This window comes from Manis pentadactyla, chromosome 6 (genome assembly GCF_030020395.1).
Source record: "Manis pentadactyla isolate mManPen7 chromosome 6, mManPen7.hap1, whole genome shotgun sequence".
Lineage (NCBI taxonomy): Eukaryota > Metazoa > Chordata > Mammalia > Pholidota > Manidae > Manis > Manis pentadactyla.
Genome location: NC_080024.1, coordinates 4,001,963 through 4,018,755, shown reverse-complemented (window position 1 = coordinate 4,018,755; position 16,793 = coordinate 4,001,963). Strand labels below are relative to the sequence as shown.

The following is a 16,793-nucleotide window of genomic DNA, read 5'->3' as shown; positions in this document are numbered from 1 at the left end:
ACTGTCTATTCAAGTCTTCTGCCCATTTTTGGATCGGATTGTCTCCTTACTGAGATATAAGAGTTCTCTGTATATTTTGAAGTTAAATTCTTTATCAAGTATGTTTTCAAATATCTTCTTACAGTTTGTTCTCGTATTTCCATTTTCTTAGTGTCTTTTGAAGTGTAAAAGTTTTGGATTTTGATGGTGCACCGAGTCTGTTAGTCAGTGTGGTTTTAATTTGCACCTCTCTTATATGCGTGTGGTTGATCATCTTTTCTTATGTTTCACATCCATTTAGATTTTCTTTTCTGAGAACTGTCTGTTCATACCCTTTGGCTTTTTAAAATATTGGGTTATTGATCTTTTTTTAAATAGAGCTGTAGGAGCTCTTTATATATTTGAAAAATGACCTCTTGTCTGTGATACTCATTACAAATAATTTTCCCAGCGTGTCCTCTGCCATTTGACTTGACTTGGGGTTGGTTTTGCCATGCAGGTTAGAAAAATTTTTGTGTGTAACTTAATTTATTTTTTCTTTCATGACTCCTGGGTAGTACAATGGAAGTAGAAAGGTCTTTCCCTCACTGAGGTTATGACATATTTCTCCCTTGGCTTCTAGTTCTTTTGTGTTTTTGTTTTTTGTTTTACATTTAAATCTTTGATCCATTTGGAATCATCCTGGGGTAAAGTAGAAAGAGAGAGAATAATTTTCCTCTTTTTCAGATGACTTCCTGGATATTCTAATACTATTTATTAAATTTCCTTTTTTTTCTTTCACATGAAAGTGACATTCTATCTTTGTTATATACTAAATTTCCATATATATATATATATATATATATATAGGAATATTTCTTGATTTTCTGTTCTTCTCCATTGATGTGTCTTTCTAGTCACCTGCCTGTACCAGGGGCTTTTAGTTAACATTTTGAATACTGAGTAGGGCTACTGCCTCCTCAGCACCCTTACCTTTCAGAATGTTACCAGTTATTCTTGGTGATTTACTTTCTACCTAAAGTTTAGAATCAGTTTGGTCACCCTCTGTGTCCCCCCTCCCCTGTCACTCCAACATAATGCTATTGGCATTTTTATTTGGGTCATAGTACATTTATAGATTTACAGATGATGGTTGGGAGAGTGGAAGTAGTCAAGGTGTTGAATATTCCTGCTTAAGAGTGCTTCTCCATTTGCATCCTTCAGAATGGTTTAAGCTTTTCTGTACATAGAACACACATTTATCAAGTTTCTTCCTGGATATTTTGTTTTTGTGTTGTTGATACCCTTGTAAATGGACTTTGCTATTATATATTTCATCTAGCTGCTGCCTGTGCATGAAAAAGCTCTGCTGTCTGCATATTAGTTTTGTAGCTCCCTATCTTCTCATATTGTTTAAGTAGTTTTTCAGTTTATTCTTAGAATTTTGCTTTTCTAAGTCTAGAGCATGTCTGCAAAATGTGAACATCCCTCCTTTTCCGTCCACTTCCTGTGTCTCTGTCCCTCCACTTGTCTAACGGTGTCCAGGAGATCCAATGGGACAATGGTGATAATGGCCATCCTTGTATTTTTTTATCACATTAGTGGAAATGTTTCTAGTGCATTTCATTAATTTTGTATTGGCTCTTGAATTAAAAAATACTTTGTCATTTTAAAGAGGTATCTACATATTCAAATTTTTGTTTCTAAAATAAAATTCAAAATTTCTCTTGAATTGGCTCACTTTCTATGATGCAGTATATTCACAGACCTCCTAAAGTCCAGCCTTTCTTGCATTCTGGAATAAATGCCATTTGATTGCAGGGTTTTGCTTATTTCATATGCTGATGATTTAACGTGCTAATATTTCAATTTGAATTTTTGCATTAATTCATGTGTGGAAGACTGATTTGTGGCTCTATTTGTATTCAATCTTTTTGTTTTTGGATTTGGTATCAATGTGATTATGCTCACTTCATAAAAATCATTTGTACTGTTTTGTTTTTTAAAAAATATAAATTAGACTATTTGTGTACATGTGGTAACGATTATACTTGGTCTATGTCTTTCCTCCTCTTCCTCCTACTATTATGAACAACTGCTGAGATTTCCTGAGTGATTTCAATGTGCCAAGCTCAATGTGTAATGCTTTAAGCACATTTCACGTATCACCTCACTGATTACTAGTCAGCCCAGCGAGGTGAGCTTTGCTAGAATCCCCATTTGCAATGAGAGGACAAGCACAGCGAGGGCAGTGCCGCGCCTGCGGGTGCAGACCTGGCGGGTGGGGGAGCCGCGGTTCTTCACCATGATGCTCTCCTGACTTCAATCGTCTTTTAAACTCAGGCTGTTTTTGTGGCCTCCTTTGTTTTATTTTGATGTGTTAAGCAGACATCCTCCATTTTCTTTTGTTTTGCTGTTTGAGTAGACATTAACTCTACTTTCGAACATTTCTCATGGACAGTTTAGACATTCCATTCATGACATTCTTAATCCTATAATTGTTACCTTTCTAAACTGACATAAAACGTGTTTGGCTTCTTGCCGTCGGCTTTCAAGACACAGCTTGCGCCTGATGATTTAGCTGAAGGGACAAGACCTCAGCACGTCAAAAAGTGAAATAATACCAAGTCAAAACGACAGTCACTGAAGGCAGGGCTTGATGAATTGCTGAACTAAATAGGGTGGGTAGTAGGTGGTCACAGAGTTCAGGCAAGGATGGGGTCCTCTGGAGGGTGGGGAGAAGACTTCGGGAGCTGATGGTGAATTTTGATAGGGCTGTGGGGGAAGGGCACTCCTCGCTGACCCTGAGGGCTGATGCAGGGGAGCACAGGCGGATGTGGAGGCCGACGGTGGAGTCAGTCGTGCTGAGCTTGAGAAACCCTGATCTACAGCATTGTTTTACTGCCGCATCGTGTTTTATGCTCCTTGGCTAATTCCCTACAAACGAACACTAACCTGTGTTCTCTGTCAGCGCCGTAGCCCAAGCTGACGGCAGTAGCTGCTGAATCTACAGTACGTCAGGAGCCAGCAAATCACATTGCCCGGGCCACATCTGGCCTGCTACCCATGTTTGTCAATAAAGTTTTATCAGAACACAGCCGTGCCCATCCACTTAGTGTTGTCTGTGTTCACTCCCACACTGTAACGGTGGAGTTCGGTAGTTGCAGCAGAGAATGTACGTTCCACGGCCTCACATATTTACTATTTGGCCTTTTATGGAAAAAGTTTGTTGTCCCCAATCTATGGCAATTTGTCTTACTATTTCTTTAGTATAGACTCCTTAAATAGCATTTGTGGGTCAAAGGTACTAACATTAACCATTTGATAATGACTTGGTCCATGTCCCTCAAAAAATGTCATGCTTAACTTATGTATCCAACAATGACACATGAGAGTGACTTCTCTACACATGCTCATCGACTGCTTATTACCATAACTTAAAATTCTTGCCAATCCTATAGGTGAACAGAAATATAGTAATATTATTTTATATTAAATTTGACAGTCATTAAAATTTTTTTTAAATCAACTTAATATTTTTTGCCTTCTTTTCAATGGAGGTGTTCAAATTTTTCTTTTTTTCTAAGGACTCTTTACATATGAAATATTTCTGTCACATATGTTGCAAATCTTTTCTCCAGTTCATCATATGACTTTAATTTCATTTATGGTATTTTTTGTCATTTGAACTTTATGTAGTCAAATATATAAGCTTATATATAAGCTTATTCTCTTTATGATTTCTGCCTATGGTGAAATGCTTATAAAAGTATTCCCTACTATTATTATATATTTAAACAATTTCTTCTGGTAATTTATAATTTAATATTTTACATGTAAATACTTAATGCATCTGAAATTTATTTTGTATAATAAGAAAGGTAAGGATCTACTTAATTTTGTCAATGTGAGCAAGTTGTCCCAACACTATTGAATAGTCCATCTTTCCCACTTTTTTGAAATGTCACCATTGTATTACTGAAGTCCAATTTTTACCTGGATCCATTTCTGAGCACACTATTCTGAAGTCAGATTACTTGGGCTGGAATCTCAGCACCACAGCATATTAACTGTGAATTTGGCCAAATACATTGACTTTCATAGATTGGAAGGATTGAATGAGTAATTTCATAAAGTGCTTTGTATAGATCCCAGCACAGAATATTTCTCCAATAAATGCTGCATGCATGCAGATGACATGCTATTTTTGTTATTGCTATTATCTATTATTTTCCCAATACTATGACTTAATTAGTTTATCTTTATAATGTGATTTATACAAAGTAGGACAAGTTCCCCATGATTACAGTTCTTGGTTTCAAAAGCTTTTTGGATATTTTCATGCATTCATCCTTCCATATGAACTTGATATTAATTTTGTCAATAAAACCTTGCTTTGATTTGACTGGAATTCTATTGACTGCATAGAATAAAATGGAAAGATAATGCATATTTGTATTTTATTGAGTTTTCTTAGCCAGGAAAACAATCCATCAGTCTATTGATTCAAGTGTTCTTCATTTTCTTCAGTAAAGTTTTGTCAATGTAATTCTGTATAATATGTCAATAAAATTTCTTGTTAAGTTTGTATTTTCTAGAAAGATAATAACAGAATCTAAAAACAATGATAAAATTATCATTTAAAATATTTATAACTCCTTTTCTTTTTCTTATCTTATTGCATTTGTTAGAAGTTGCAGGGAAATACAAATAGGAATAGCAAATATTCTTGAGCTTCATTTTAATATGGCAATGCCTCAATGCTTCACTGTTGAGGATAATGCAAATCTTCTCTTAGTTTCTATGATAAACACTCTGATATTAAGAAGAATTTTCCTATTTCTAGTTTATTAAGGCATCTCTAAAGACAGCTTTTGATGTCAAATTCATCAAATGCCACTGGAACATGTACAGAGAGGGTCACATGGTGTTTCTCTGGAAGAACACTAATATGGCAATGTTCTTGGCAAAGTCCTGACCAGTGAGCAGGACATGAACAGATGAAGAAGGCAGAAGGCTACCCTGGAATGAGGGAGAACATGATATCATGAATGCACTAGTGGTGCAGAGACATGGCGCTTGAGGAGGATGGGCAAGTGGACTGTTGGAGTTAATGGCATGAAGATGGGAGCAGGAGGTGAGACTGAGAGGCAAGCAGAGACTAGAACACAAAGGGCTCCTGAAACCAAGCTGCTCGGAATTCACCAAGCAAGTGAGCGCCACGTGTTGTCACATCTCTTTCAAAAGTAAGACAGGATGAAGTCATTTTGAAATCAATTTTAAAGTACATACGTTGATGAACACCAAAAGTATTTCCACATAAACGGCTGTAAGAAAATAACCAGGACCTAATAATACTACAAACCCATTCACTTTAAACTTTAAGGAAACATGATTATGACATATTTACATTTTATTTCTCAAATGTAGTAGTACCTGTTGTGGGGTCTTGTGGGAAAAAATAATAGCTGAACCTCCTTCTTCTACTTTTGGATAGTCAGGAAATGTGCCAGTTAAGTTCCTGAGGAGGAAAAACAAGCAAGTTAAATAGAGAGGAGTAGAGCTCTGTGTGTCCTATTCCCCAGCGGCCGGCTCTGCCTGTGGACATGTAAGTGAGGGACGGCGTTTAGGGGAGGGCCCCCTGCCCCCCTGCCCATCGCCAGCCGGACACAGGTCCCTAAGGAGCAGAGGGACCTGGTGACGTTCAGGAGCAGGTTTCCTTCCTCCAGGTAATGGTTACTCTGAGACAGACACACCTCTTTTTAAAACAGATGATACTTTTCTTCCTCTTTTAAAAAATTATTGAGATTCTCTGTGCTTGAGTGAAGAATGAAGACAGAAGCACAAATCATTACTTCCTGTTTAAAACTTAGGATAAACACAGGATTTTGAAACTAAACAGAAGGATGTAGTTGTTCAAATTATAAATTTAGTAATAGTGCATGAAATACACATTCATGCTTTATGTTTTAGTAGGCCTAAGGCCCCATATTTTATGGGTTTCAAATAGTAATTTTTTTCTGTAACCATGTAATTTCTACCTTTTAAAAAGTAGACATTGAAATTTAATGTTGAGGAATTTCAGAAGGGATATGCAGTTAATAGTCTAAGAGAAACTGACTTGGATACAAGTGTTATATTTATTCCACAGATAGAAAGGAAAGACTACCTACTAAGTTAGTTCCATTAATCCACCGAAGAACAAAATCTCAGAATTAGAAAAAACAATTGAGCCTAACATGCCTCTGCAACAGTGGTTTTCCAGCTCATGGTCACAGGAGCCCTTTATGCTCTTGATAATTTTTGAGTGTACCAAAGAGATTTTGCTTACATGAGTTACAGGTGTTCACACCTACTGTATTAGATATTAAAATCAAGAAATTTCTAAAATATGCATTTTTAATTCATTCACTAAAAAGCATATAATAAAACCACCATGTGTTCACATAAATAACATTTGTAATGAGTAATCTATTTTCCAAAACAGAAAAAATTACTGAGAAGAGTGTTACTGTTCTGCATCCTTTGAAGGCTCTTTAGTGTCTGGCTTAATGCAAGTGAGCTGGATGCTCGTATCTGCTCTGTATTCAATCTTTTGCAAAATGTTGTTTTGGTTGAAGCATAGAAAGAAAATTTGGCCACACAGAGATGTGTAGCTGGAAAAGGGAGGGATATTCTAGTAGTTTTTTTAGATAGGTGTGGGTGCTCTGCTCTGAAACTATACCACGTGACAAGTGGTAGCTTCCTAAAGTCTGGTTGTGATGTGGAATCTGAAACCTTATCAGTGAACTTTTCCTTCTCTGCCTTGTTAAAATCCACACTGGTCTGTCTGAGCACTGAATGGATCTTTAACCTGTGCATGATGGTGTAACATCAGGTCGTGGTCTCTTGGAAAACAATGGTTCCCTGAGTTAGGTGGGTCTTCCCAATGTTGACACATCTCATCATATCCAAAATCACATTCACTAACCACTCCCCTGAGGTCATGATCGAGAGCGTGAGTGATGGGAAGCTCTCAGACTCAGAGAGGCGGCTACAGGACTTCCAAAATGTTAACGTTCACTAGGAAGCTCAGACTTTAGTAATGGCAACAAATACTGTCATCTGTTTTCCTTTAAGCTCATTTGGGACATTTTTGAGGAAATGACTTTCTAAAACTCAAGTCCAAAATACCAGAGTTTGCCGTTTTCTTAATTAACAATGACGGTGCATAGAAAGTGGCCGGCTCAGCGTGACCCGAGACAGCCTTGCAGGCGCTCCTCCTCCAGGCAGCCGACGCCCTCAGTCTGCGGTGGAAGTTCTTCCGGGTCATCGCACAGAATGTTAAAAGACTGTGTACTCAAGGGTCAAGTGTCCAAGCATGTTGGTAAGAAACCTTTTCTAAGGCAGGTGCGCGGTGGTGCGGAGCATGCCGACTCTGAGCTGGGGTCACCGCCTTGGTCTTGCTGAGGGACCAGCAGCTGCTCCCCACCCCCCGTCTATTACCCCCACCCGCTTTTGACCCATTGCTTCCATGAGATTGCTCTTCAGACATTTGAAGACAGTTACCTCCTTTCCGGACTAAACATCTCAGGTCTTTTGACCCTTTCCTATGGGCTCATTCAGTAGGAACATGTTCAGCTGCTCAGCGCTGCTTTGAAAGGAACCCAACACACTGCAGTGAGGGGCTGGTCTGGGGACCTGTGCTCCAGCAGTTGGAAGGTGGAAGATCACACGCTATGTGTGCCATTTTGTCAGTGGAACTATCATCACCGTCGCTATTTGGGTGGTCTCCTGCACTTACTCACCCATCTGTTCATCCATCCATCCATCCATCACCCATCCATCTGCTGACCCATCAATCCATTGATCCATCGCTTTGTCCATCTATCCACCCATCCATTCATTCATGTAGTCCATCAACAAACATATGTTTAGTGTCAACTAGATTCTGGATGCAGTGATGGGAGATGGTGATCTGAAGATTAAAAGATGTCAGACCTTTGCCCTCATGTGGCTTACATTCCAGAATCACACAGCTGATGCATATATTTGGCCTCAAGTGCTGTTTGTCCACAAGCCTCAGATCTCAAACCTTGTTGAACTGCCTGACCATATTCTGTCTTGATCTGCACGTCACTTGGTCTGGACAGGTCTTGAATAAATACCGTGAATCCATCTGGACTGAAGGAACACTCCTTCTTCCCCAAACCCACTCATCTTATTCCCCAAGGAACTCCGTTGTTTAATTTTACTTCCACATTTTAAAGCTTGAGTGTTTTCGAGGACTCAAAACAAACCTAGAAACTTATATAAACTAGAAATAAAAAGGATTTACATATGCATTTCTAAAATGGAATTCTTACTTATGTTATACTTTAATTTTCATAGTAAGATTTAATAATATGTTTTTCATAGGACTCTTTGCAAAAATGTTAACTCTATTTTCAATAGTAAATGAACAGACTTAAATTTTTAGCCACATTAATTTAAATAATTATGATCTGAAACTGAATGTTTTATCCTTAAAGAATGTAAAAAATGTTATAAAGCACACATTTAAAAGCTGTATCTTAAAATCTGTATCTAGAGAACAACAGTGTAGCCTCACAGCTCTTTAAGTCACATGGGCACATGTATGCTTGCAGGCATGCATGCACACGTATGCATGCCCGTGAGCACACACACATGCCTTCCTGTCCTCACGCCACTCCACGTGCTCTGTGCCGTGGAGAGGAGATGGCTGTTCCCACACAGCTGCAGCCCTGCCCGGGGATGTCCTGAGGATGCCAGGGGTCTTCATGGGTTGTCATTCTCTCCTTGGCCTCGTCATGTGACTAGGTCATTTACAGCATGCTAAGAGGAAACGGATTTTGGAGTATAGTTTATATTCCCTTGGCTGCTGGATTTTCACCCCCTTATTTTCCATTGTGGACTATGACAGAAGTGAGGTAGAGCCTCCCCTGTTCTGAGTGAGCCTGCTCATTGCTGAGACACACTTGACCTCCTCTCCTGCTGCTCAGTGTGAGGAGGGTGCAGGGTGCCAACGAGTGTTTCAGCGTTTTGGACTCAGCGCCTGTGAGGGTGTGAGCTTCCAGGGTTCTGACGGCTTATGCTCAGAGACCAGCAAATAGGAATTGTTATTCTGGCTCCCCCTGCACTTCTGGTGGGGGCTGACAGCATCGAGGGCAGGCGACAGCCCGTCTGGGGTCTCTGGGGAGTAATGGAGGACCTCAAATGACATGGTGTCAGGAAAGATGAAAAGTGGGAACAGCATATCTGGTTTCTCTTGGGCTCCAGGACCTCCATGGGTAATTCATTCCTGTCTTCGCCTCCCCTGAAGTCCTGGCATCACCAAGGGCTGGTGCTGTCCTGACACTCAGACAGGACAGTGTCTGTTCACCACCCACGGTGTCAGCACAGCCGCGGTGTCAGCCTGGGCTGCCGTTGGAACAGCCCTGCTGTGCTGAGGGTGGACACAGCGTCTGAGCGTTGGAACTGCAACATGATGGGCTCTGGGCCTGGAAAGGCCTCCTCCTCCTGCCCAGACACCGCTCAGGGCTCTGCCGTGGATGCCTGAATGTGTCCTGGGAGGGGAGAGGGCAGCTGCCAGCGTGGCAGGGCGACCGGGAGGGCTCCCACGACTCGGGCCAGCCTGGCCTGCATCTCTAGGCCCCTGACTCTCCACCCTTTGCTCAGGGACCTTTTCTCTGCAGGGCCCCCTCCAAGCCAGTGCTCCCCATGAACCTGCCATGTGTCTGGCGCCCTCTCATGTGGACATACTCGCTTTCCTTGACCACCCATCATCCTCCTGCTGCTCACACCTCTCTCTGCTCTCCTTCCCAGCTCAGCTGCTGAGGAGGCCTCCACATTCACTGCCTCCATAAAACAGTTCCCACAAGGTGTCATGGCTGAGTTGTGCCCCCCAAAATTCACTGGTTGAAGTCCTACCCCCCAGGACCTCAGAATGAGACCTCATCTGGAAATACGGTGTCTGCAGATGTCCTCAGTTAAGATGGGGGCACAGTGGAGTAGGGTGGAGCTTCAGAAAAAGGAAATCTGGACCCAGAGAGACCCACGCGGTGGGAAGGGGATGGAGGACACAGGGAGCAGATGGCCGCCTGCAGGCCACGGAGGGAGGCCTGGACCCGATTCCCTGTCACTGCCTCAGACGGACTGACCCTGCTGACCCTGTGACTGTGGCCTCCTGGCCTCCAGAGCTGACAGAGAATGAGCCACCGTGGTTGAAGGCCCCTGGGTTGCAGAGTTTGTTGGGGAGCCCTGGGAAAAGAAACCACACGTCCAGCCCTGGGGCTGACGTCACCGCCTTCCATGGATGGTCACTGCTCCGCCCTCTCTCCATCTCCTGGGTGTCAAGCCCTCTTTTCTGAAGTGTTCTCTCTCTGGGCATCCTCCGGCCTCTCTTGCCCCTCCTCTGCCTCGTTAGGCCCCGTCCTCTGCCTTCCATAGAAGGAGCTCATATTGTGTGGCCTGTGAGCAGCGTCCGAGCCCCCCATCACCCCTTCTGGCTGAAATGATTCGCTTATTGGATTCCCTCTGGCTTCTCCTCTACTCCGCCGACCATCCGCTCCCACCTCCCCTGGGGGACCCTCCTTCTGTAAACTCTGGGGGCCTAGGGCTTGGTCCTTGGGCTCCTCTTTTCTACACTCACCCCCTTGGGCGCTCACCCCACCGGGCTGCCTCCTGCCTGAGCTGCACTCATGCCTTCAGCTGCCTGCCCAGCGAGTCCCTCGGGAGGTGCAGTCGGTCACCTCCAGCTCCCAGACTCAGCCCTTACTTCACCTTCCCCGAACCCCCTCCTCCTCCTGCCTTTCTGCATTTCAGAAAATGAAACTCTTTCCAGTTGCTCCAGGAGCAAGAACTTAGAATCGTCCGTGACTCCTGTTCCTCTCTCGTGCGTGTGTTCAACCCATAGCGACCCCTGTGGCTCTCCCCCTGTATCTAGAACCAGACCCCCGCTCGTGACCGCCCCCGGTCCCAGCCACTCTCTCATGCGTGTGTCACTACCAAGAACATGTCTCCTGGCTGCGGCTCCCTTCCTTCCATTCCCCCCATGGAGCAGCCAGAGCGATCCTTTCCAAACTTAAGTAATACCATGTTCTGGGATGATCACCTCAGTTTTGCTTTCCAGTTTGCAATGTACTTTAATAGCTGTGGGGACTTTTTCTACCTAAATTTCAACACAAGATCTGCACAATTATGAAGTGTCAAATATGCTGCCCTTCATAAATCTGCAAAGAAGTAAAAAGCTAACCTTTTCAAAGAATATTTCTTCTCTCTCACTTACCAACTTCACATTTCCCTGTATGGCCCCGGAAGATGACTGGTTAGCCAGAGACGGGTAAGATTCCTCAAGGGAGGAACAACCTAAGACAGGCACAGTCGCAGGGGGGCCATCAGGTGAGAAATTGGGGATCAACAGAGGTGAGGCTGAGAACCTCACCCCCCCTGTTTTGAGAGAAATCTTCTGCATCCGTGGATGTTTTGTTGCCCTTGTCTAGCTTGGATTAACACATAGTCTACAGGCACACACCTGATCATCTACATTTGCCCTCTTACAGCACTAAATTATGTTTTCTACCTTTATCTTGCATCTACCTACCACTTCAGCATTTTATTTAAAAAAAAATAAGGGAGAAATGTGGGATTCACATATAAATCAAGTATAAAAATCAAATGAATATTCATAATTGACCTAATTATTTATAGTTCATAATGCGTGATCAAAACCGAAAGTTTCTGTGATATGACTGTCCTTGCACTGTTCACTATGTAAGAACTTATTCACTATGTAAGAATTTGTTCACCATGTAATAACTTGTTATGCTCCAGAAGATTGGAGACTGACGAGAATTAGGCTTGGGATGGATTAATGATTGTGCATTGAGCATTGAGTCCCCTATACAGAATTTTATTGTTGTTAACAACCATTTGATCAATAAATATGAGAGATGCCCTCTCAAAAAAAAAAATTGGGTTGAATGATAAAAAAAAATGCTGCCCTTGCCACATGGCGAGTATGAAATCACAGTTTCCCCTCAATTATACTTAAAATTATACTTAGACATTTGTTATCTTTGAACTTTCATTTCGTTGATTTACAAAGTGAACATGCAGCATGTGCCAAAATGTTGTTCCCGAATCCCCCACCTGACTTCCATGTGCCTTAAAATGCTGCCAAAGGCGAGGCTGGTGCAGGTTCTCCAATCAGACACGCAGACCGCCGAGCGGAGGCAGCAGTAATGTGTCTGTCACAGTCTGCGCGAAACAGAACGTGAACTGCACACATGAGGACACTCACTCCACACTCACCGACGGAACAAACTGGGGACAGAGAAACACGAAGGTGAAAACTGTTCCAAGAACACAAAGCTTGAGAAGTGGCTACAGAACGTGACAGACAGTGGGGTTATCAGACGCTTCTGAGCAACTCGTTAGCACCACCTCCCCTGCAAACAAATGCCGGCACATCTCATGGGGGTCACAGTTTATTTAAAAGCAACAGTTCAGCCTTTTGGAACAAAATCTAATTCCTATTAAGTATAATTTCCAGTGGAGAGAATTTAAGTTATTCACTAAAGCTTCTCCCTAAAAAGTATTTAGAAAGATTTGAATATGAACACTCAATATGCAAGATACTAGCTCTCAAGCTTTAGAGATTGTTCAATAGTTTTTGAAAATAAATGACACTTCCCGATCACAAAGTCCAGAATACTGAAATATTACAGAAGCAAAGAGCTGAGGGGCCACCACATCCCCGTCCCGGCCCGGGGCTGGAGAACTCATCTTCTAGGAGATGGGGGGCATTGCTCCAGGGCCGGGCGGCTGCAGGGGGCGGGCGTCCCTCGGCTCCTGCCGCCGCCAGCTCTGCGCCCTGAGAGCGCCCCTCCGCCCGCGCAGTGGAAGTCAGGTGGCGCGGCTGCCTCCTTGGCTCCTACGCGGGGCCTCGCCTGTCATAGCCCCTCCCTCCGTGAGCTTCCAGGCACGGCTCACTATGTACAACAGTGCCTCTGAAACCCCGCCGTCCCCCCCACCGGCTGATGCCAACCTGTTCTCACCTGATTCTCCTCCCACCTCCATCTAAATCCCGGGCCCACGGTCCCAGCTTTCAGTCCGTCTTTGTATGGCATCTGCCCTGAGCCTCAAGCCCAAGAGAAAAGCCGTGTCTTGAGGCGCGTGGAAGCCAGCTTGCCTCGGGCATGAGGCCAGCGGGCAGCCAGTCCTGCCCACCCCGCCTCTGCACAGGGCGGTGGAAGTGAGCTGCATTTCACTCCGCACATCGGGAGGGACTCAGGCATCGGGGTGGCTCGGGCAGTGCTGCTGCCATTTCCTTATTGTGTCTGAAAAGTGTCCCCCTGCAGCTCCACAGCCTGGAAGCAGGGGCCGGGCTGGGGCGCACCTGCTGACCTGGTCTGTCCGCAGCCGCCGTGCTCTGCCCCTCACTTCACGCCAGGCCACCTTCGTCCACACCTCACAGGCCTCTCCTGCTCGCAGTTCGTGAAAACTGAAGCCCCGAGTGGGATGAGTGTCTCACTGTCTTAAATGGAAAGAGTTAAATTCTGTCGGACTGCAGCCCCTGCCCGCAGCCAGTTAGTTCTGTGGGGTAGCGGGGGCAGGATGAGGGACGGGCACGGAGGGAAGGCCTGGCCGCTTCCTAACGAGAGGAGAATTCGAACACAAAGCTGCCGCGTCCTTCTGATTTCTTGCCACCATCTATTTTCCCACATTCGGAAATGGAAACCATCTTTTGTCAGTCCTGTTTGTTGCAAAAATGTGATTGATGAGCTTTTGTCTCAGTTTCTGTTAGAGGACACTTGGGTGGTTTTTCTAAACCTTAAATAGCTGTGGACTGTGTGCTCAGAGCTTTAACAAATATTCTTTTGAATATTTCCTCATGCTCAACTTTCACCAGTGAGATTAGTCCTGGGCAGGGGCCATCCAATACGCCTGGACTCACGTCGGGTCTCCGGGGACCTGCTGTCAACAGAGCCCAGGAGGGGAGCCGGGAAGGAGGTCAGGGCCTGCCTCCTGCCGCTCCACGCTCCGGAGGCCTGGTTCCGGCTCCCGGCTCACCGTCATGCGACGCACGAGCATGCCTCGTCCTCAGAGGCCTTCACCTTGTTGCCCTTCTGGTCCTGGACCAGTTTGGCATAAAATGGAAGCCTGATTTGGATTTGAATTTCTTTAGCTGCTACTGAGGTCGGCACTTTGCTACGTGCTGCGTGCACTTATATAACTGTCTTGTCTCCTGGTCCACTTACGTAACAGAAAGGATAAGACCTCATGTGTTTGTTGCATGAAGGTTTACAAAGCATTTTCACACACACCTTTCATAAAGTAGTTTCTCATTTCATTCTTACAGAAATTCTGTGAGATAAGCATTTTTCTCCATGTTGCAAAGGAAGAAATTTGAAAATGCAAGCGTTTAAGTAACTTATTCAAAGGCAAACAGGTCCTGAGGGAAGAGCTGGATTTCAACTTGGGCTTCTGCCTGGATGCCCAGGACCCTAGTTACAGCCACTGCCTGAGCCCTTAGACAGTGGATTCCTACTACTTTAGCTGTCCCGTTCGCTTCAGATATCTGTCACGTGCATGCATCATTTGTCCCAGCAATTCCGTTATTAGGAATTCTTACAAAAATGAAAGCAGGGATATTTTGTGATCACTGTACTAGCAAAAACTGTAAATAACAAAAACTGTAATAATAAAAAGCTGCAAATACCCACCCAATGCAGAGTGGCTATGTAATTTTGGTAAAGCCCCATAGTGGAATTCAGCTTCTCGACCTGACTTCACCTGCTTGGCACTTAATAAATGCTTAGATGGATAAATAGAATTCAGCTCTCACAGAGACTGATCTGCTCTATAGGAACAGCAGGAACGTTAATGAGAATATTAAGGAGAAAGACCAGGCTGGGAATTACAAGGGTTATGGAAAGAGAAGGGGGTGGGAGGCTCGTGTGTGTGTCTCTGCAGGTGCTTGGGGACAGGTGAGGGATGACGCATCACTGTTCACACGGATTAGCTCAGAGGCGTGGGTCTGGAGGGACAGCATTCTTTTTGTATACATTTCAGTATTGTTTTCCCTGCTATAGCAAATGGGAATTATACTTGCAATTAAATGAGACAAAGTAATTTGTAACAAAAATTAATTCCATATTTCATAGGTTTCCTTTTTATGTCTTATTTTAGGGTTTGGCTATTACACAATCCTTGTAATTTTTATCCTGGAATTAGTTAACAATTATCTTTGAGAGTACTTTTTGTTCTATCATTAGAAAACTGCGACCTTGCTCTAGGGATTTAAATTCTCCTTTCTGCTTTCCACTACTTGTTGGCTTTAACAATTAACACTGCAGCTATGTTGTTGCCATTCTTACTTGTTTTCTCTTTCTACTTAATTTATTGTACACTTTATTTCCATCTATGTTTGTGTTCCTGGGCTCCCTACTTTGTTCCATGATCTATGTTTATGCTTGTAAGTTAGCACACTGCATTTACTGTATTTTTCTTCATAATATACTTGAAAACACAGTGCCATTTGTCCTCCCTTATTGTTCTTATTTTAATCCTAATGACTTTAATAATTATGTTTTCAAGTTCAATAAATAATCCTGTTGAGATTTTAATTGCAATTGCATTGTCTCCATAAATTACCCAGAGCGGATGTGTCATCTTGCCATTTAGCCAGAACCAGTCTTTTTTCATTTCTTCCTTTTAACAGGTATAGCCTTTTGAATTTTCATATATTTTGCTTTCATATTTAGTCTGTCACTGATTTAAAAAAATACTTCTTGCCACTTTCTTTAGAATATTTGTCCTTATTTCTTTTTCATGTCATTATACCAACAGTAATTTATATGGTGGCACTAATTATTATTAAGGGCAAAAGCCATCCATATTTTCCTTTCTCTTTTTGGGAAGGGCTATAGGTTTTCTTCATTAAATATATAGCTCTCTTTTATTTTAAAAAACATTTGATGTTTCATTCATTCATTCACCCATTTACTCATTCATGTTCTCATTTAGAACATATTTATTGAATGTCTGCTATGTGCCAAGTACTACTCTAGGCACTGGGAAAAAGCAGTATATAGAAGATATAAAAATCCTTTTTATTCAGCTTATGTTATGCTAAGAGTTGACCCTTAAAAAATTTTTTTAAGTGGTATGTAATTCTATCAAATGATTTTTCTGCAAGAACTCAAATGATCATATTGCTTTTATTGATGTACAAATATTGAATTTTCCTACCACTTAACTATTTATGTTTCTGGGAATAAACACTTTTGGTCTAATTTTGAACCACTTGGAAATCTAAAAATACTATCTGAAATAACAACTGAGTCAGAGAGAAAAATCAAAACACAAACAAGTTGAAAATGAATAACCAAAAAAAAAAATCATGACATAATTTTTTTATCCTGCAGAATAAGGATTCAGCAACATGAGCGCAAGCCTCTAACTTCCTTTCTCCCGGACCCACTAGAAGGAACAATGGACCATGTGCTGCTTTGGGACAATTCTGGGAGCTAGAATGCCCGTGGGCCAGGGTCCCCTCTCCTGCTCCGAGGAGGGAGGTGACAGGGCTGCTCTGAGTGTCTGGGAGTGCCAGGGCTCAGCCAGGAGCCACACGGCGGTGAGCCGGCCCTGCCTTCCTGGAGTGACAAGGAAGCCACTGCAGGATCACGACCCGGCTTAGGTTTTAAAGGATGGTTCTTCCTCTGTGGCAACAGACTCTAAGGCAGCCCCTCTGCTCTCTGCCTCCTGCTGTCCACACCACTGTGCGCTTCCTTCCCTGGGGGCGTGGGTAGGACCTGTAACCTGGAGCCCAA

At 43.2% G+C, this 16,793-nt stretch overlaps 1 protein-coding gene across 4 annotated transcripts in view; it reads right to left on the bottom strand.

Moving 5' to 3' along the window:
* IQCA1 (IQ motif containing with AAA domain 1) overlaps positions 1 to 16,793 on the bottom strand; it is a 176,433-nt gene that overhangs the window by 85,423 nt on the left and 74,217 nt on the right. For all 4 annotated transcript variants that reach the window (XM_057503392.1, XM_057503393.1, XM_036901073.2 and 1 more), the window contains one exon: positions 5,395 to 5,479. In XM_057503392.1, the coding sequence (XP_057359375.1) occupies positions 5,395 to 5,479 (85 nt within the window). The remainder of the gene's footprint in view (positions 1 to 5,394; positions 5,480 to 16,793) is intronic.